Source organism: Ixodes scapularis, unplaced genomic scaffold (genome assembly GCF_016920785.2).
Source record: "Ixodes scapularis isolate PalLabHiFi unplaced genomic scaffold, ASM1692078v2 PGA_scaffold13__105_contigs__length_92229423, whole genome shotgun sequence".
In the NCBI taxonomy this organism is placed as follows: domain Eukaryota; kingdom Metazoa; phylum Arthropoda; class Arachnida; order Ixodida; family Ixodidae; genus Ixodes; species Ixodes scapularis.
The window spans coordinates 91602590-91623407 of NW_024609839.1; the positions used below are offsets into that span (position 1 = coordinate 91602590).

Below are 20818 nucleotides of genomic sequence, written 5' to 3' on the forward strand. Positions count from 1 at the left end.
AGACTGTCCTTTGTAGGATGTATGAGAAGTGTGATCCCGGCTTTATAGTTAAGTCCCAGCCAAAAAAAATGTTAAAGACTGCTCGACGAGCTGGTTTAAAGCCGACATCTTAACTAAGGCGAGAGGAGACAGAAGGAATAAAACAACAATAATCACTAAGAAGATTTTCTGTCGACGCGATAGTATTCGGAAACCTTGCTTGCTACATTTTTTCTTGTTGTTTTGCGGTTCTTGGTTTTTATGATTACGAAAGGGTCAATGCGCACTCGGTATGTCTTCAAGAAGCGCCTGTTGAACAATCGACCAATGGGATTGAGTCACGACTCCCAAGTTAACAATCGTGCTACGCTCGCCAAATTGAGCATCAACTGAAGGGACACGAGAGTGCATTTAAGACATACAGTAGATGGCTGAGCGTGTTGGTTATTAATTTACGACAAGAGGGACATTGAAGACAAACAGACAAGACCGGCTTTCTGTTTGTCTTCAATGTCCCTCTTTCCTTATCGTAAAGACATACAGGTTTCTCGTTCTAAAAAGCTTTTGTGCTAGAAAGGCCGGTTTCGACTTCACTGGGAACGTCAGACAGCGAAGCTACTCTCCAAGACACGTCTTACTCCTGGGTAGATGTAGTTCATTCTACCCGTAGACGTCTTTCTACGCACAGTAAGATATAGGTTTCCGGAAGAGATGCTTTCTATAATAGACACATGGCTAACTGGCACAAAAACGACGAAGGCAAGCACAGAGTTTCAATCTTGCTTGCAAGTGTAACAAATATTTAAAGTCAGGGGGAGCATGTTGGTAACAAAATCGCAGTTACAAAAAAAAAAAAAAAAAAAAAAAAAAGATCGGAGAGAGACAAACTTATACTTTATCTTGAAGATATTTTATGAGAGCAGACCATTACAAGCTCACGAGTCTCGAGTACACATTAAAGTCGAGACGACCGAGCTGGTAAAAGCCCCAGCGCAGTAAAGAGGAGACACCTTGGTCGGCTGCTGGTGAGCGCGGCTGGTGTCCAAACAAAGATAACTGTGGTAAGGAGATGCTGTCAAATAATTGGACGCGAGCACTGCTTCAGAGTTCGGCAGATCACCCGGACGTTTGAGCTCGAGATGTACAGTAGCGACGCGTATAATAGCGCGCTACCTCGATCGAACCTAATTCCATGGCCCGGTCCCCCCCCCCCCCCCCCCCCCAGTCTACAACTCTCATCTTTCTTGTTACCTTTGTAACATTGAAAGTACCCCGATCTCTGGCTCAACATGCTATACTTGGTAAGGTACGTTGTTGGGCTATAGGTTCATCTTAGTAAAACATATAAAATAGCGCAACAAAAACAAGGACAAGAAGTAAACAGGACAGGCGCTAACTTTCAACTAGTTTTATTCTGGAAAATCGAAAATCGTCGTGTGTATATATGTGTTCGATTTTCCAGAATAAAACTAGTTGAAAGTTAGCGCCTGTCCTGTTTACTTCTTGTCCTTGTTTCTGTTGCGCTATTTTATATGTTTTACTGCTATACTTGAACTAGCTAAACCTGCGTCCCGATCATTTGAGTGTCACTTTATTGGGTTCCGTCCTTGTGCAGGGGGAGTCCTCTACCCAGCGCTGCTCATCTTTCACACCATCATCCAGGTGGCCTTCTCGGTGTTACTCATCGTGGGAGTGCTCAAGGTGGGTGCCTCTGGGTGATCTCCCTTCTGTAGGACGTCGCACCTTGAAGGTGTCTTAACAGGGACTTTCCGATGATCGTAGAGAAGAGCTTTCGTTACTAGCAGGTGCTTGTGCCGCCACTTAGAACACGAATTAAACAAGCGGCCACAGCGCCGAGTTTCCAAAACGTCCCTACTACAGGGAGTATTCGCTGGCGTCCATTGCTGTGTGCGCGACTGCTGAGCGCGTGCTGACGACGAGCTTCCACAATTCTTTCGCAATGTGCATCTCACACCATCAAGATTGCCGGTCTTAGCTGCCTATCAGTGTGAGCTTGGTCTGAACATGCGCTCTAAACAGCACCCATACATGATGCGTCCAGTGCATAGTCGGATACAAGTTTAGAAGGTGACAGAAGCTCTTCCTACTTCCTCATTGGCGCCAGCCAGTGCCCCTCTGTCATGCGCAGATAGTCTGCTCCCGAGGCGTCTGTGGGGATATCGCACACTGGCCACCCGCAGGGAAGACAGGACAGGCTGGACACAAAAAAACACACCTTTATCCTAGCAGGCTCAGCCATCGAATGCTCTGGCCACGGCCCTCTCGGTCGCGCCAACGTCTTACTCTTCTACAAGCTCACACGTCACATAACTCGTCGTGGGTATTGCTTTCCTGGTTGGCCCGCGGAGCGATGCGGTGTCGTGACTGGTATGCAGTAGTGTTTATTTGCCGCATTCTATGAGGGACCATGAAATAATTTTAGAGCGCAGCTCTTAGGGGCCCGTTTCCAGCCTGAGCGGCGTCGGCGTCGCCGTTGGCGTCGCCGTCGGCGTCGCCGTCGCCGTCGGCGTCGGCGTCGGCGTAACCGCACCCCTCCCTCTCCTCCTCCTCCCCTCCTCCTCCTCTTCCTCCCCCTCCTTCTCCTCCTCCCCTCATTGTGTAGTATGGTCCGGGCGGGTCACGTGACCTCGGGGGGAGGGGGTCACATGACCCGTTTCCAGCCTGTGCGGCGTCGGCGTTGGCGTCGTCGTCGGCGTCGCCTCTCCCCCTCCTCCTCCCCCTCCGCTCCTCCTCCTCCCCTCCTCCCCCGCCCAGGTCACGTGACCCCAGGGGGTGACTCCCCTCCCCCCGCCGAAGTCACGTGACGGCCCGCCCAAGGTCATGTGAACCCGTCCCCTCGAGGTCACGTGACCCCCCGGACCTCTGCCCTCCTCCTCCTCCCCCTCCTCCCCTCATTGTCTGGTTCGGGGGGGTCACGTGACCTCGGGGGGAGGGGGTCACATGACTTCAGCGGCGAGGAGGAAAGCAGTACGAAAATGGAGGAGGGGGAGGAGAGACGAGGAGGCGGAGGCGAGGGGAGGGGAGGAGCTTGAAGGACGAGGAGGTGGTAAAGGAGAGGGAGGGGGAGCAGGAGGGGAGGAGGACTAGCAGGCATGATCACGAGGGAGGAGGAGGAATATACCCTCCACTCCTCCTCCTCAAGAGCTGCGCTCCAATTCGGCGTTACAGGAAGTTGTAAACAGCTTTCACTTTTTCAACTTCTTTTTCCTTTAACTCAAAGAAAAAAATGAGAAATCACGTGGTCGTGACATGCTTGGGCACCAGCAGTGATGAATTCAAGCTTACAGCGTGCTTTTTAAGCACACTATGAAACTTATCATTCGCAAGTGATCAGAAATGAGGTGAGAGCACTCATTGGCCATGAACGCGAATCCAGATATTCGTCGGCAAATCGGTTACTGACAAGCTCATACGTCCGAGTGTCGCAGTGGTCGTGTCCATTGCGTGGGCTGTGTTCGGATGACTTGCTTGGGCACCGAGGACGCATCCTATGTGGAAAGACGGAGAACGTCTGTAGGAAAGGAGATAAGAAATAGTTCGTTATATTGTCAAGCTCTCGTACCGAAGGTTTTTGGCTTTTCACCCTCGTGTACTAGCTTTCTTCTAACCAACTAAGCAATATTCGATTCTTTAAATCAGAATCTAAAAACATTTATCCCAGCCCAAAATGCATTTCAATGTCCCTTCAACGTGGACCCGTCTACTCGCGGCGAGAAGATTCGGTATTGCCGCCTGGTGGCTGTGAACTGATATATATATATAATTATTATCGTCATCATCATCGTGCAACGAAATTATCCATCTCGGTCAAGTAAACGGTGTTTATTAGAACCATCGTACGAAGGCTTCGAGCTGGAGTTGCAGTCAAAGATCATATATTAGATCTACGACTTCCTCTTTGCTGCGACCAGTGTCTTTCGGGCGACACTAAGGGTACGAAAAACCTCCGATATGAGGCAAACTTGACTATTGATAATAAGCAGACTAGATGGCACTTATTTCTGATAATGGCACATCATAGCATCAACCATAGCAGGGGTGGTCGCAGGTGGGATGACGATCCTTCTAGTCACATTTGGCCACGGGGTTCATCTGACTGTTGGAAGCGCAATCGAAGGCCTTGGCAAAGTCTGTCGAGTGCATGACAGGCAGGTTGCACTTGGCGTCAGCCGTTAAGGCCTCTGTCTTGGAGGCCGCTTGACAGCCCAGCAGGCAGGAGGCCACAAAGAAGGCCTGCCAGCCGGAGTCCACGCCGGGGACGTAAGGCTGTTCTGCTTCCTTCTTCGGAGTGGAGTTGGAGTAGGCCCTGGAAATACACATCACTCTCGCCTTCTGCGCTGTGCCGTGTTCGTCTATAAATCGTTTCGACGCAACGGGGCAAAGAGCGAACGCTACGGCCTCTTTGAACCAATCAGTGACGGAAGCAACGCACGTGGCAGCGCTTACCAAATGTAGTTTTGCGAGGACGTAATTCGAGCAGTTCGAGAAGAGCGAATGAACGAAATTCCGCTTTTACCTGTTCACTCTTTTGTGAGACCAGTAGGGCTATGTTGCACGTTTTTGGACTCCCAGGAGACCAGGGAGAAGGAAGTGACGTCAACAACGCTCTTTGGATGTTGATTGGTGGAGTCGCTGATGACGCGTTGCGTGGAGCTGCTAAGATACGTTCATTCACACCTACGTCACTTCCGTCTCCCTCGTCTCCTGGGAGTCCAAAACGTGCAACATAGCCCCCCAGGACGTCGCTTTGATGTAGACTCGTTCGCTGTTCATTGCAAGTGATCAAATTACTGTGACTGATCCCTTTTTGTTATTTTTAAATCGAGTGATTGCCTTTATGAGTTAGTAATCTCAATAGGGATATGATTACTTTCAGAATAACATTAGCAGTAACCGTACCTATATCTTCCAAACCCCGAAGTAAACAGGACAAGCGCTAGCACTTGTCCTGTTTACTTTGCGTCTGTGTTTCTTGTGCTTTTTTGTATGTCTTACAACGATGGATCAACCAGCCCAGCAACGTATCTTACCACAATAAAAAAAAAAAAAAATATAATATATATATATATATATATATATATATATATATTACTTAGCCGTACAAAGGGGTCATACTTTTTGTCTTGACAGTTTATATAGTATATTTGGGTTTCATATTTCAAATTTGAATTGTAAATTATAAGTAGTCTATTGCGGAGAATAGTTTGTAATCCGGTGATTCCAATACAATCATCACCTCCTTTCGGGGAACAGTTAAACAGAAATAGTTAAATGAGGAGGTGGACAGTTTTGTAATCTGTTGATTAAAGTCCAATCATAAAGGCCCTCTTTCGAAGGGGCAGAAAAATCAACCGTTTTGAAATTTTAAAGTAAACAAAAATGTAGCGGTCAGTTTCATAGGTAACGGCCAATTACTTACACGCAAGTAGGGTGCGCCTTGAGTTCCGGTGCGCGTTTTGGCGCGTCATTTGCCGTTTCCGGGTGAAAGACTGTTCGCAACTTACGCAGCCTATTGGCGGCGCGCTAGTTTCTATCAAAATGGCTGTCAACTGGATCATCGTCGTAGAACAGCACTGCAAGGTTAGGTCTGCGACGCGTGAGTAATCCTAACCTTGGAAAATACGAGCGATATAAAAGCCGTACCTTATAGTTCCGCGTCAAGAAGGTTTAAGCAAGCAGGTTCATTCGAAAGCCGATCGTCCAGGAGCAAGAATTGTCACATCGCGATACCACCATCGCTGAAAGTTGCGAATACTTCCGTGACCACCAGGCGCGTCAGCCCCGATGATTGATTCGATCGCGGACCATACACCCTGCGCCGCTAGTTTCTTGGGGGCACTAGGTGTTTGAATACGGCACTCGTCCTTCTCCAAATTGAGCAACCACAAATAGCATTTCTACTGAGCTGGGCTATCACAAAAGCCAATGCAACCATCGAAACACAGGGCGCCATGATAAGAAGGGCTATCCTCGGTACAAAGGAATCCCCGAGCAACGCGGAAGAACGCTGCCGGCGAACCGCGCGACGCGACACACACACCGTACTTCTCACGCGTTTCGTCCAACGTTACAGGACTCGGGAGGCGTGGACGGGAGTACATGGCACGAAAAATGTTTCCTACACGGGAAGCGTTTGTGCAAACAAAGCATACCAAAAACTTACAGCGCAGAAGTAGTTTTGACAGTGCTAGAACTCTGATCTGGATGCTTGGCGAAAAAGTCGGCTAAGAATTTGGCGACCGCGATTGACCGGCGCGGCGCTGGACCTTGGCGCCGGACAATCACGGCAATCAAATTCCTCACCGTGTTTTTTTTTTTTTTTTTCCCCGAGTGTTTAGGTTAGAGCCTCCGCACGCAGCCGAGGACGCAGATTACGAAAAACATGCCTGGTGTTGTGTACCGCGCGTGAAAGATGGTAGTTTTGGTAGTCTCACAACTTTAAATAACTTCCCACGAGAGCTTGGATACGGCAAACAAGGCATGCAGTGGCCACGATGGCCAGTTTACAAAAATGTATACTAGGGAAACCCTTTTGAGAGAATGCAATCACGTACTACACGCGCATTCATTCTTTTTTTTTTCAGATTTTCTAGGAAAAAGTTGCTAAACTTCGATTCGCCTTAACTCCAGACGCGGAAGACGGTATGCGAGCTGCTGGTACCTATCAGACAGCGTCAAAAACGCACCCTTTACGGTTTTCGTCGTGTTTCTGCACGTATTCTATCACTGCTAAACCCATCATAAACAGAAAAAGGCACGGTGACTCGCGATTTTGACGCAGACCCGTTGGTCCCATTCCTTGGTAGCAAGGGCTGCGTCTTGACTCAGGGTGAAACGAAGTATGAGAAGAACGTGTGAACCAGACTCCTGGAAGCCTCGGTGTGAGACGACGTCTCTCTGAAACAATGGTTCTCCAAACACTCAAAAACTTTTTTATTTATTTTTATTTTATCGAATGTAAGCTGTCATCTTGAGAATTCATTTTATATACCATATTTTCCGGACTAAAGTCCGCACCCGCAGCATAGTCCGCTCCTGTTGGCGAATTCCACTGGGCGTTTTGGAGCGCCCTGGGCTCAGTTGACCAGATCCGGACTGGAGCACACGATCCGAACGGGGTCGCGCCGCCTACGGATCCCCCTTGGAACATGACCACTGCTCCGGGATCGGCGGACGCCTTCCCTTCATTCAACTGCCCGATAATCCCCTTTCCGCGGCCGTCGCGGTCGTTTCTAATACGTTTTCGCAATCGCGGCGCTAACACGTGTTCGACGCACGAGCGGCAGGAATGGCTCAGGCGCTTCTAGCAAAGATTGCCGGAATGCCCGTAGCGCGGCAAATACCTCCTCTTCTCCTTCCTGGAAAACGAACCGGCTGTCGAGCCAAGGGGTAAGCAAGCGGCCATTACGAGTTCTTCTGATGTCGAGACAATCTAGGAGCCCGCGACGTGCTTCTTCTGAGGCCAGATCAGGGGAGATGCCCCACGAGAAAGGAAGTCACGTGTGTGCGCCGAGGGCTGCCCTTACAAAAATCTGTAGTTAAATTCTTTTGAATTTTTGTTGAAAATTTTCTGGAGTCGTATTAAATTTCTTTTTAAACTTTGTTGATGTTTTTTAGACTTTGTTTTGACAACTTATTTAACTCCTAGTTAAAATTGGCCACTTAAATTTTTTAGAATTCCTTCTTACATACATTCTTTTGAATTCCTTCTTACATACATTCTTTTGAATTCCTTCTTACATAAATTTTATTGAATTCCTTTTGACAAAACCGCAGATTAACGTTAAAAAAACACTAATTTTTTTTAATTTCGTTTGGAAATAGTGTTTTTTTATACATACACATCCCACAAATGAGCAATGTAAACAAACACAAACACCATCAAACACTCAACACCAGAAACACAGTTCTGTTGACAGCACCAGAGCCTTATATAGCCTACATATCGAAGGTAATCATTTGGCCGGTGACCCCCTCAGCACTTACTAAGTTTCCAAGTCTCCAGTCTCCTTCTCGAAAGTCTGTTAAAGGAAAGACAGTGTTTCGAAGTTTGTGGACTCTATCTCTTACTAAAACGCATTGGTACAACTAATAATAATTTCGTATAGTCGCTAAAACAACATCCACAAAAACAGCTCATAGAACAAATGTTATCGCTTCTCTGCATGGCACCACTCGAGACGAAGCCAGTCAAGACGGTTGCTCCACTTTAAAATAGTTATTTTGCTCTTCTTTACTAGTTGAATAGGGTCAATAATGCAACAAGAGTCATTTACAAAGTGAGAACGGCAGGGCGTGTATTTCGAACGCCTGGCCTCCAGCACGCGCCGGATGCCTTCCGTCGTGCTTTGACCGCGCAGTCGAGCTCGAGGGGCGCGAGACGTCGAAGAGTTGTCAAGGATAGAAGGCTCGCGCTGGAGCCAGGAGAACGGAAGCTCCTCCCTACGGTTCTCAACTTGTCAGAGACTATTGAGAAACTTAGTGACTTTTGACATTTAGTCAAGATGTATTATGTTCAATAAAAAGTCAACAGAAAGTCTGTAGCTTTTCTTTTGACACTGGCTACAGAAAGTCAACTGAATACCTTAAACACGAAGTAAATAGAACGTCTGCAGTATTTCTGATAACACTTTCAACAGGAAGTCAACAGAAAAAGATCCAACGTAGAGTTAATAGAAAGTCAATAGCTTTTCTTTTGACTCAGGCAGAAGAAAATCATAAAAAAGTTTCAACACAAAATCAACGACCTTTTTGTTGACCATGTCAACAGGAAGTCAGTCAAAATAAAGTAATCAAAGTGAACAAGAAGTCAACACATTTTCAATAAAAAGTAAAAAAAAAAAAAACATCCGTCATATCGGACCCCGCACACGACCGCAGACCAAATAAAATAATAAAAAAGTGTCTTTTTTTATAAAATATTATAAAGGAATAATGCCAATAGGTTTTCTATTTATTTTTTAGAAAATAACCTACAAAAAACGTTGTCACAACTTCTTTTTATTTTTTATAAATAAGTCTACAAAACAATATCTTGTTTTCTTTTGAATTTTTTTAGAAAATAATCTACAGAAAAACGTCTTTACAAGTTCTTTTTAATTTTTTTATAAATAAATCTACAAAACAAAATCTATTGTGTTTCCTTTTGAATTTTTTTAGAAAATATCCTATAGAAAAACGTCTTTACAAGTTCTTTTTAATTTTTTTATAAATAAGTCTACAAAAAAATTCTATATTTTTTCTTTTGAAAGTATTTTGACAATAGTCAAAACAAAGTGCGTTTATAAAGGAATTCAGTAGGATCGCAGAAAGTCAATAAGAAGTCTAAAAAAAATTAAAAAGAATGTTGAGACCCGTTTTTGTAAGGGTGGCCCGGCTGGCTTCCAGTTGAATCCGCCGAAATCGTCGGAGCGACTTTTCTCGGATCCAGATCGAGATCTGGAGCAGGAGCTAATCCAAAACGACCCGCGAAGCACGTCGGTCTCGATCCCGATCGCCCAGTGAAATAGGCTCGCTCCAGAAAAGTCTATCCCGGCGCGCTCCAAAACGACCAGTGGAATTCGCCATTAGTCGACACGAAAATCTTCTCGTAGATTGTGCAACGAAGCATAAAGAAAGCACAAATGTCTGCTTTCTTAGCTCACAAAGAAGCCTATAATATACGTAAATCATCATTAGCATGCTCTTTCATTCACAAAATCCGTCTCGTCTCGTAATATTAAAAAAAATATTGAGAAACAAAAATCCAGTATAATCCGCACGCTTCAGATAGTCCGCAGAGCCGAAAATTTCAACTTCGAAACATGTAATGTTTGCGGACTATAGCCCGGAAAATACGTAAATTGCTTTCAAAGTCAGCCTTTCCCGGTGACCTTCGAGAGCTGCTCTTTTTTTTTTTTTTTTTTTAGCAGTACCAAGAAATGGTACTTACTTAAAGGCCACGCGGAGTCCAACAAGAGATGCCCAGTCTTTGACGACTCCGTCTGTGTCCGCGTACTGGCCAGTATAATGGAATCGTGACTCGCTGATGCATTTCATGGAAATATTGAAGTCAGCCAGAGTTGATAATCCCTGCACGTGCCGATGGAGGAAGGGATCGCTGGGGTGCATGGACTGCGCAAGAAGGCCGGCAGTTTCCGTTCCCAGCTGGCCGTAGCTAAGAGCCTTGAGCGTCGATGACCCTAACTGCAATGGCGGTAGCAGTCGTCCAGGCAGGACTTGCAGGTAGCGAAACATGGAATCGTACAAGACACCGGGCGAGAGGTCCGTGCAGTAAATATCCGCGGGGTATTCTTGCTTCGTATTCGTTGACTCGAGCGAAAACTTCGCCTTTAATTTCGAGACTTTCAGTACCCACTCGACAAAAGTTGATTTTTTGACTGCGTTCGTGATACCTTTATGTCTCCTTTGAAGTGCTGCACGGGTGTCGAGCCCAGGAATTGAGCCGAAAATAGTTTGGGTAGCCGTGAGAACTTTGTGCAGTTCCGACAAGGTGGTCATTTGGGAATAAGGCTTAACGAAACGAAATGAATTCACAACGTCCGTAAATATGGCTTTCGGAGCGTCGGACGCCTTGTGCTGGAGCCATTTTCGAATGAACATATATTCCGTGACTCTGGGAAGCAGAAGCAGCGAGAATTCGGAGCAGGTATTTTGGCGTATTTGAAATGCTGTCCTGGCAGACGTTCTGTAAATGTCGGCTATTTTGAACGTGGTTATGGGAGTCAGTTTTTCGATCAAGATGAAGAGAGTGGTGGTAATGAAGTGCTCTAGATCGACAGTTTGAAGCAGCTTAGAGAGTTCTATAAGACCTAGCATGTTGGTTGTAAAAAACTCCTCCTTAAACCTGGTGTTCTTGGAAAGCGACAGTAAGCTGCTGATTCCGATAAACTCGTCTGGCATGACTTTGTCAAAAACGTTTCCAATATCTCGAATACTAATGAACACCGGGTTTCTATCTCGTGTGGACACTTTAGCAAGCGCCTTTGAAAACAGGGTCATAATACTGAAGACAATCTTTGACGTATCTTTGCCAATTACCCATTGCACGTCCTCGAGGACCCGCCTTAGAATATTTTCAATGATCATGCGGTCCAGCGGCGGTCCGGCATCTTGAATCTCCAACTGGAGCACCAAGTTTCTGGGCGACCGTAAGTCCTGTGTCACGTTGGCCTTCAAGAAAATCGGAGTGCCATACCTTAGCGAGAGCAACATCAAGAAACCCAAGATGCTCGCTTTGGACCTGTTGGAGCTTTTCTGTGTCCACGTCCCTTGCAAGTCGCGGTAGAGCCTCTGGAGGGATGCTACGTCATCTACCTGGTCCTTGTAGTCTCGCATACAGCGACGGAACGCCAGAATTGTGGACTCAATGACAGTGGGCTTCGAAGATTCCTGGTGCGTTTCGAGCATTGCGCGGTAGGCTTCGCGCATTCGCAGTTCGATGACACTAAGATAGCTTATGGACGAAGGATAGGCAATCTCGAAGTTGCCGCATACGAACTGGTAGAAGTTCTGGCATGGATCGGCTTTCGTGTCCATGATCGCTTCAAGGTCGTTGCCCACGTCCATGCAGTTTGGCTCGTGGCACCCGGTGAAGTTTCGGTGGACGTAGTACAAGACGAAAAATACGATGGCAGAGCTTGTGAGCGTCATCACAACGACCAGTGCTTTGGCCCGTCCAGTCAACAAAGGTACAGGTGGTGGTACTGAACGGACCGGAGAAGTTATTCCTGGATGTAAAAGAGATGCGCAGATAAAAATTATTCGGCGGCGTTATAATGACAATATTTATTTTAGGCTCAGGAAAACCACGACTCAGCAGAAAGGCTAGAGCACAAACCATGTAGGCCTGCTGTGCCTCAGGCCTTCCTGAGCACAGTATTATTGACGTAAATTAAAAGGCTCTTTAGGGGGCTAAAGCAACAATTTTTTACTAAATTGGGACAACATATGTAATTCCCACGCAGGCTATGCGGAACGCAAGTTCGCCTGCTTCTTTTGCAGGGGTTGCGGTGACGGCAGAACACCGAGCTGTGACTGGCTCTGGTCGTAGGATAGTGGGTAGAGCTCAAGGCAGCTTGCGTTGATATCTACCCACTATCCTTCAATCAAAGCCAATCAGAGCTCGGCGTTCTGACGTCACAGCAACCCCTGCAAAAGAAGCAGACGAACTTGCGCCCCGCATAAAATGATGGATTTTGGTTACTTCTTTTTAACACACAATGTGTTAAGCGCTGAACTTTCACGCCAAGAGCGCGTTGCACTCGAGTGTGCGGAAGATTGTTACACGCAGGCTAACGCTACATAAAGCATACATAGCTCATGGCAACGGAACTGACGCCTCGTCACCGGACCGTCAGTTCCGGGGCCTGGAGCCTTCACTCGTCGCCATGAGGAGGAGGCGAACGAAGAAGTTAAGCACCTAGACGTGACTCAGGGAATCCTGACGGAGGAGCCTACGTTCGACGCGCGCAGATGGCGCCCTAATGTCGAAGCGTGGCTATCCACGTGATCTCATGACATCGCTGGTCTTTAATACATTACAACTATTCTTGATCGTTTTGATGAACTCAGGGACGACATGCGATATATCGGAAACAGGCTAGTAGCCAGGAATGTTTGTTCGGGGGGGCACTTGCTGATGCCACGACTTCTAACTTCCAAGCATTGAAAAAAAAAGAGGGGAGGATTTAGGGATGCAGCCGGGCCCTGAGGTCTTTCTAGACAGAAGAGACGATGAGCCTATGATCTGCAGGCTCGTCCCTTTCGGAGTCATGAAGATTTACCAGCGTCGTCATGGTGGCGAACTCGGGCGCGCAGCCGCGACGTTCCCGGTTTTGCTTGTCTATAGACGCTATACAGCAGCTGTGCATGGGCGCCGCCATAACCGCCCTTCAGTTTTTGTTTTCGCTTATATTTTTCACTCTGCTCCATCATTACCACAGGAGGACAGGTTACTGGCATTTTAGATAAGACGGTGTCTGTTCCCCCAGCATTTGCTTTTGTGGAGGGCCGCTTGAGTGGTTTGATATCTCGGTAAGACAATAGAAGATCGGCAATGGCGTCTGTAATCTGGCGCGTGTGTAAAACGTCTATATGCTGCTAATCGTTGGGTGCGGCGTCCTCTACGTCTTCGTGATTCTCCCGCAGCCGGTCGTTTACGCAGCGACCCGTTTGGTCAATGTATTCAGCGCCGCAGGACATGGGCATAAAAATATTTGCTCAGTCTTGCACGTGGTGTGCTTGATAGCATGTTTCCTGGGACAGCGGGGCGGCGAGAGCCCCCCCTTTGTTTACCGACTTGCGCAGTTCCCCGAGCCTTGCTTTGCATGTGAAAACTACATCTGTGTCAAATCCGAAGGCTATGAACCTAAACCGGTGGGCCATCAGTACATAGCTCGAACCGACGTGTTTGTAGAAAGCAAGAGAGAAAAAATAGGTTTTCGCTTGACAACCGAGAAACCGTCCTAGGGGCCCAGAAGAGGGACCTGGGCCCCTAGCTCGAACACTTGCGGGAAGCAGCGCTGATGAACTCTCAACACCCTTTATATGTTGACCTACGCGCGGGGGCAATATTTGCCATCTCAGACAAAGTTTTTTTTTGTTGAGATGGGCTGTGCCAGCCACAGTTGTAGCCGACGTGAAGAGGCATAGGTCTGTATCTGCTTTTAAAAATACCAGCCGTTATCTGGAGGTATACAATAAGCAGATGCTAGAGCAGTCGGCTGGTCGTTGGCCGAAGTAGACATGGCGGATATCGAGCTTAATAAAGAGTCGCTTGTGTTCAAACAGAAAGGACGAATGACTGAAAAGGTTCACCGGTATGGCCACAGACTTCTTAACGAGCGTTTTGCTCAGCCTCCCTGTAGTGGATGAAAGATCCGTGTAAGGACGGAGTTCGGTCAATATGAATTACACCGGTATGGCCATATACAAAGTAATTTAGGCTCAGAAATTCCGGCCTGTAGACGGAGCTCATGGCCCGTCCATCGGCCAAGTACAGCCTTTTTAAGTTTTAAATTCATTCAGCAAGCAGGAAAATATGCGCATGCTGATTTTATCTGTTTTACTGTTTAGTTTGACAACGCCTGTATTATTACGTGCGCTGCCTTTTCGATCCCCAACAGGTATAACCTACAGCCCTTGCGACATTAAAATATAGTAATGTAATGAGATCTCATAGGTTGCTCACTTTTAGCACTAGGGTAATTTTCGCTACTGGCAGTTGGCCGGAAAATATGTTAGCACGCAGGCACGACGTAACTTCAGAGAGTTTTGTCATTTGGAAAATTGCGTGCTTGAAAACTTAATTAATGAAAAGCGTTGCTCGAAGCATTGTGGTCGCTCTTGTATCTTCAGAGTACAAAAGCAAGTCTCGTTTCATTCCGTTGTTTTAAAGCCCAGGACAAGCTACGATTCGTTTCGTCTACAGAAAATGACATTCTTAGTCTCAAGAAGTTCACGTTGCGAAAGCATGGTGAAGACACGATGTCCTTATGCGCTCAGCAGCGATGAATAGCTTTTTTTTTGAACCTTTGTCTTCATGCTGTAAGGGCTCATACACAGTATAATTTTTTTACTATATTTCATTAAGTTATTTCGTGACACGACCGCGAGTTACCGGGATAACCATGCCCAGGTATCTTTTAAGTTAGTTGAAACTTGCCATTCTATTCGCTTTTATCCTTCGCTGCGTTCCAGGCTATAACGTGTGTTTACTGGGCGCCATATTTGAGTACGCTGTTTACTGTGCATGCTCAAAATGAGCTGACATTTATAGGCTTCTAAGACCGTTGATCAGGATGGTGTGTAATCCACGCTGCAAAAGAATATGCAAGCTCGCCGTCAACTCGCGCTCAGCAGCCGCGGACTCAGTTATGGCCACCAGTGAATGCTCCCTATACATAGCTTGCATGTGACGTCATTCGCGGCCACGCCAGTATTTCATGCGCATCGATCGTTCGGCTTCCCGTGTTAGTTTCACACAGCAGAAGTGTAGTTCGAGGAAACCAGTAAGAAGAAATGACCGTTAGTACCCAGCAATGGCGACCCTTGCAAGCTACGTATAGCAAGCAGAACGCAGACAGCTCATTACAATATCTCACATATGAATGAGAACATTATTTGCATACCCTGGTCGAGCGGTATGGGTGGTTTTGCCATTCTTCGGTGCTTGGAGGCTGGGAAGCGGTTCAGCCGAAGTGGAGCAAATCACAAGCAAAGAGAAGAGTTCGGCGCTTCGGTGTACACAAGAGGAACGCGCATAGGAATGGCACGAGGGGTAGTTCGGGTTTGAGGGGAACGAGACACTCCTCGATGCTCATCCTTCTCTTCCTTGAACAAAGCTTCACTTTTCGGGGCTAAACATTACGTGGGCCGAGTGTCTTACCGAAGAGCAGCTCGGAGCACGTGGCGTGAGAGCTCGCGCTGCAGAACCCATGGGCACACGTTGCCAACGTCGGAGCCACTAAATGAGCTGCGCTTAGAGTATCGGCACTCCGTTCCCCGACATTGTCGTGGCCGCCGCCATTTTGGTTCGTATGCAGAGCAGACGCAACTGCCGATCGTAATGATTCAAAAGTGCAACTTCCTCAGCATTAGATTAGGTGTTAGGAAGCTCATGTAATATTGCTTCGCTCTGTCGCGAACTGCTTAAACATTTCTGGAGGGCGGAAAAGCGTTTCCTCTGATTTCAGATAAAGCTTCAGATAACTGGCAACCGTGATTATAGGACACAATATGGCCAAGTGTCGTTACTGTGAGGCGTAGCTTATTTAGTAGCTACGCTAAATTCGGCGCGGAAGTTTTACCACTATACTTGGGAAGGGGGGGGGGGGGTATTTTTTCGCTAAATTTGGCGGGGAATTTCTTCCGCAAATTTTAGCGGAAAAATAATGTTTTGTTGACGCGCATGAAAAATCCACAGAGCCCTAGCCTTAAAGGGGTATTCACACGAGGGAGAAATCCCGGGGATTTCTCCCCGGCATGCGCTCATCACGAGATGAAAACGCGAGGCTTTTGCACATCGCAAAGCCTGACGTTTTCGTCGTGGGATGCGCGTGCCGGGCATGTGAATGGGGGTATTCGTGTGAATACCCCTTAAAGAGCGTGGCTGTAAAATATTCCAGCGGCTGAAAGTGATGACAAAAGCGGCTAAGTTATAAGCCACGAAGTTCGTCGCTGCAACGGGAACACGGCACACTACCCTCGTTGAGGGAATTATTTGTCTGGATGTTTAGACACTGAGAGCTGACTGGTCTCGAAATAAGGAATTTGACCAGTGCCGTATGACTGCTAACCTGAAGTATCCAGGGGACAACTTTTCCTGGCATCTCCGAAGAAGCAAAGACCGCGCGAGCACAGCTGTGATCGGAGATCGACGTGTGCGAGCGCACGCGTACCCATCTTTGGCTTCATTGCCAGGAAACGTTGTCACCAAGTATAACGTGAACCGCGGAGTAATGATAACACGAGTGCAGCTGGTCTGCAATATAAATGTTGTCGTAAATGATTTAAGCTGGCTATCCACAGCGCCCCACACTTACCTGGAAGAACTGTCGACAACACCAACGAGGCATTATAGTATACAGTTATCGCACAGTGCAGAATGGAAGGATCCAAAACGGCAGCACCGATATGGATGGAGTTGAGTGCCATGGTGCGGAGCTTGGGAGAATAAGTACTCCGGAAACCTATTTAGTGACTTTTAGAGCACCACACCAAACACACCTAGCCATACCTAAAGCCCTTCATGTTCCAAAAGTAGCGCAAGGTTCGTCGAGGCACGTGCAACGTGCAGTCCTTGGTAAGATCATGGCGGCACAGCGCAGCGCTGAGCTGGATTTCAGACGCAATGAATTTCCCAGAAAAGGCGCGCCGCACGTACCTCGAGCATTTCTAGAACAATGAATGGCGCCACTTTTCTCAGGATAGAGGGGCTTTAGCCATACCTGCAGGTTCCACGCCCTCCTCTGCCTGTTTCAATCTGAATGAGCATCGTAATCGCGACTCCACCGACCCGCTAGGGGTCGCAATTTTCAACAAAATATGGCGGCCGAAAGCAGGTTAAACATGGTTAAAATTTCGCACAAATAGAAAGGAACAGAGAAGAGGGAAGAGAGAAGAGACAAGCGCAAACTCACAACTCGATGTTGCGACGAAGCTCGATTGGTCGTCGAAATATCTCTTTTAATGTTCGGCTCCGTTGAGGCGTGGTGACATTCTTTTTCTTTTCCAGCTCGATCCTCTTCTTCTTTTCCTTTTCTTCCAGCGTTCACGCGACACCGTCACATGCCGCCGCCTCAAAAAGGCGTCGACCCGACGCACACAACACGCAAAGAAACTGGTGTTATGAAGACACTTAAAGCACACACAAAACACGCGATAGTTGCAAGTGCTGTACACGTATAAAACAGTATTCAAGTCCACGCAAAACACAATCGTCCGAAGCGGTAATTGCAAGTCCTGTACACATATAATACAACATTGAAGTACAGACACGACACAATCGTCCCACGTGGTAATTGCAACTCCTGTACAAGTATAAAACGGTCTTCTATTGAACAGTTTTAGGAGAGTGAAAATTCTGCAACAGGCTCTAGATACGGTTTCAGTTTTTCTACATGCACGATGTCCCGCCCTGAACCATCACCGACCTCTATTTCATAATTCACCGGCGATAGCTTGGCCACAACTCGATGAGGCCCAGTGTGCAGTGTCCGTTTTTTAAGCCCCACAGGCGGGGCCCTCAACAGCACCAACTGGTCTCGTTCTAACGTTATGTCAGTTCGGTGTTCGTCAAATAGTCTCTTCTGCTTCTCCTGAGCCAACTTGATGTGTCGTGCGGCCAATCCACGCGCTTCGTTCAAGCGCTCACGCACGAGCACCGCGTATTCGGAGCTTGCTTGCAGTTCTTGCAGCTCTTTCCTGTTATAAGCCACATCCAAGGGGAAAACAGGGTCACGTCCATACAGAAGGAAAAAAGGAGAAGTACGAACTGTGTCCTGATATCCTGTGTTATAGCAGAACACTATATAGGGCAAAACATCAGCCCACTTCTCTCCAGATGAGGTGGTGATTCGCATCATCTGTTTGAGCGTTTTGTTGGCTCGTTCGACGAGGCCGTTGGCAGCTGCGTGATAAGCTGTAGTCGTTGCGTGACGTATACCACGGTACTTGAGGTAATCGGAAGTTGATCTGGCAGTCATCTGTGTGCCCCTGTCCGTAACTAGTACTGTGGGGCATCCGTGCTTGAGGATAATTCTCCTCTCGATGAACTTCTGCACCGTGGAAGCCTCAATGTTACGAACAGCTTTCGCCTCAACAAACTTGGTTAGGTAGTCTATGGCAACTATGACAAACTTGTACCTTCGTGAAGCCTGGAAGGGCCCAATTATGTCGAGTCCAACTGTATGAAATGGCACATCGACTTCAACTGGCTGCAGCAGTCCGTAAGGGCACGTCGTAGTCATCTTCATCCGTTGACAGAGGTCGCAGCTTTTCACGAACCGTTGGACATCCAGATACTGTCGAGGCCAGAAATATTTACTGTGCATTTTCTCGTATGTGCGACGGATTCCCATGTGTGCTCCGAATCGACTTCCATGAAATTCGTGAAGTACTTCCGCTCGCTTCGTCGCCGGCAAGCATAAAACAAATCGTTCATGCGTTGGTCCTGCAGCCCTTTTGTACAATACATCATGAAAAAGCACGAATTGTTTACTTGCTCTCTTCTGCTGTTTCTTTGTACCAGCCTTTTTCTGCAGTATCTTTATGATTTTTGTACAGAACGGGTCCTTCTTCTGCTCGGAAGTTAAGTTGGGCTCTTTGACCTCAAACACATCGCAAGTGCGGGTCCTGCCAGTCTCTCCCGAGCCGTTGGTACTCGAAGGTTCCCCTGAGCAGAAGCGGCTTGGAATACGGGACAGACAATCGGGGGCAGTGTGACATGCGCCAGACTTGTACACAACTTCAAAGTCGAATTCTTGGAGCAGGAGAGACCACCTGAGCAGGCGTTGGTTTCCCTCCTTGTAACGAAGAACCCAGCAGAGCGCATGGTGATCTGTAACAACATGAAACTTTCTGCCCATTAGGTAGGGACGTAGCTGTTCCAGGGACCACTTAACTGCAAGGGCCTCAAGTTCAGTGGATGTGTAGTTCTCTTCAGCTCCGTGAAGAGAACGGCTGAAGTATACAACAGGCCTGTAATCCCCAGTTTTATCTTCCTGAAGGAGGATATGGCGCCGAGGCCGGTTCTGGAAGCATCAGTGTGGACCTGGAGGCCGTATTTAGAGTCTTCTGAAAAGTGCTTCAGGACGGGAGGTCCACATAAGGCAGATTTCAGTTCATGGAAGCCGTGTTCTTGTGGAGCACCCCATGTGAAGGCTTCTTCTTTTTTCAGGAGCTTTCTCAAGGGGGCTGCGATGGCACTATGGTTCCAAATGAACTTTCGGAAATAGGACGTCAGTCCCAAGAACGATTGAACTTCAGCCGCAGTTCTAGGAACAGGGAATCACGTTACGGCATCGACTTTCTCTGGATCAGGTGCAATACCTTTCTGGGATACAATATGTCCAAGGTAAGTCACTCTGGTGCAAAAAAAAATGGCATTTCTGCGGTTTGAACTTGAGATTTGCGGCCTCAAAACGCGCGAAAATATTTCCCAGTTGTCGAAGGTGATCTTGGAACGTTGTGCTATAAACAATGCAGTCGTCCATGTAGACCAGTGCGTTGCGATACTTTAGATCACCGATAATGGCATCTACAGTTCGCTGACACGTTGCCGGTGCCCCTTTTAACCCGAACGGCATTCTCGGAAATTCATACAGCCCCCACTGCGTAACAAAAGCTGTCTTAGCGGTGTCGCCAGGTTCCACCTCTATTCGGTAGAATCCTGAAAGGAGGTCCAATGTTGAGAAATACTTGCTCCCACTCAATGCTGCCAGAGCATCATCGATTCGTGGTAGTGGATAGACAACGTTTTCAGTTACAGCATTTAGCTTCCTGTAGTCTACACACATCCTTGTTGACTTGTCCTTTTTTTGGACTAGAACCAGTGGTGATGCCCAGGAGCTTTTGGAGGGCTGGATAATTTTTGCATCCATTAGGTCTTTTATCATTGCCTTCACCAAATCTCTTTGAGCCGGTGAAATTCGCCTTGGGTATTGTGCAATCGGTTTTGCACCACCAGTAGAAATGGAATGTTTCTCTATCGTACAAGATCCCAGGTGTGCAGTGTCGGTTGCAAAACTAGAACGACATTTCATCAAGAGTTGTTTTACTGCCTCCAGCTCTTCGGAGTTCAGCGAAGCTCCCACGTTGAAGCTCAACTCATCAATTATTATCTGCTGCGTTTCGTTGCGGACTTTCGGCACATCTTCCTGGTTCTCAAGATCAGAAAAACTGGAACATTGCAGGACTGATTCCCATTCGATGGGAGACAAGTCAACCGCTTCAACAGCTTCTACCTTTTCTGCTGATCCTAAAGGTGCCCTCGCAGGTATTTTGGATGGCCTCAAGGAAAAGTTTGTAGCCAGCAGTTTGAAAGTCTTTGTCCCTGCATCGATGACTGTCGGTTGCAGTTCCAACAGGTACCGTTCAATAGCTGATTGAGAACCTGTTACGTATAAGATATCGCGACTTGTCTCGCCGTCTGGGACTTCCAAAACGACTTCGATGACTTTCCGGGAAAGAGGCGGTACTACTTGGGTGGTCGTTGCATAAACCTTGAGTGGTTTTTCGGCTTGGATCGAAAACGTGTTTGTACCCCAGTCGATAAATGCTTTTGAAGAGCGTAGAAAGTCATCTCCAAGTAAGACTA

General features: G+C 47.3%; 1 protein-coding gene across 1 annotated transcript in view; it reads left to right on the forward strand.

The window, feature by feature from the left end:
- The window catches only part of LOC121835477, a 64743-nt gene that overhangs the window by 24071 nt on the left and 19854 nt on the right, over nucleotides 1–20818 (forward strand). The window contains exon 3 of the mRNA XM_042289719.1: nucleotides 1595–1680. Within this exon, the coding sequence (XP_042145653.1) occupies nucleotides 1595–1680 (86 nt within the window). The remainder of the gene's footprint in view (nucleotides 1–1594; nucleotides 1681–20818) is intronic.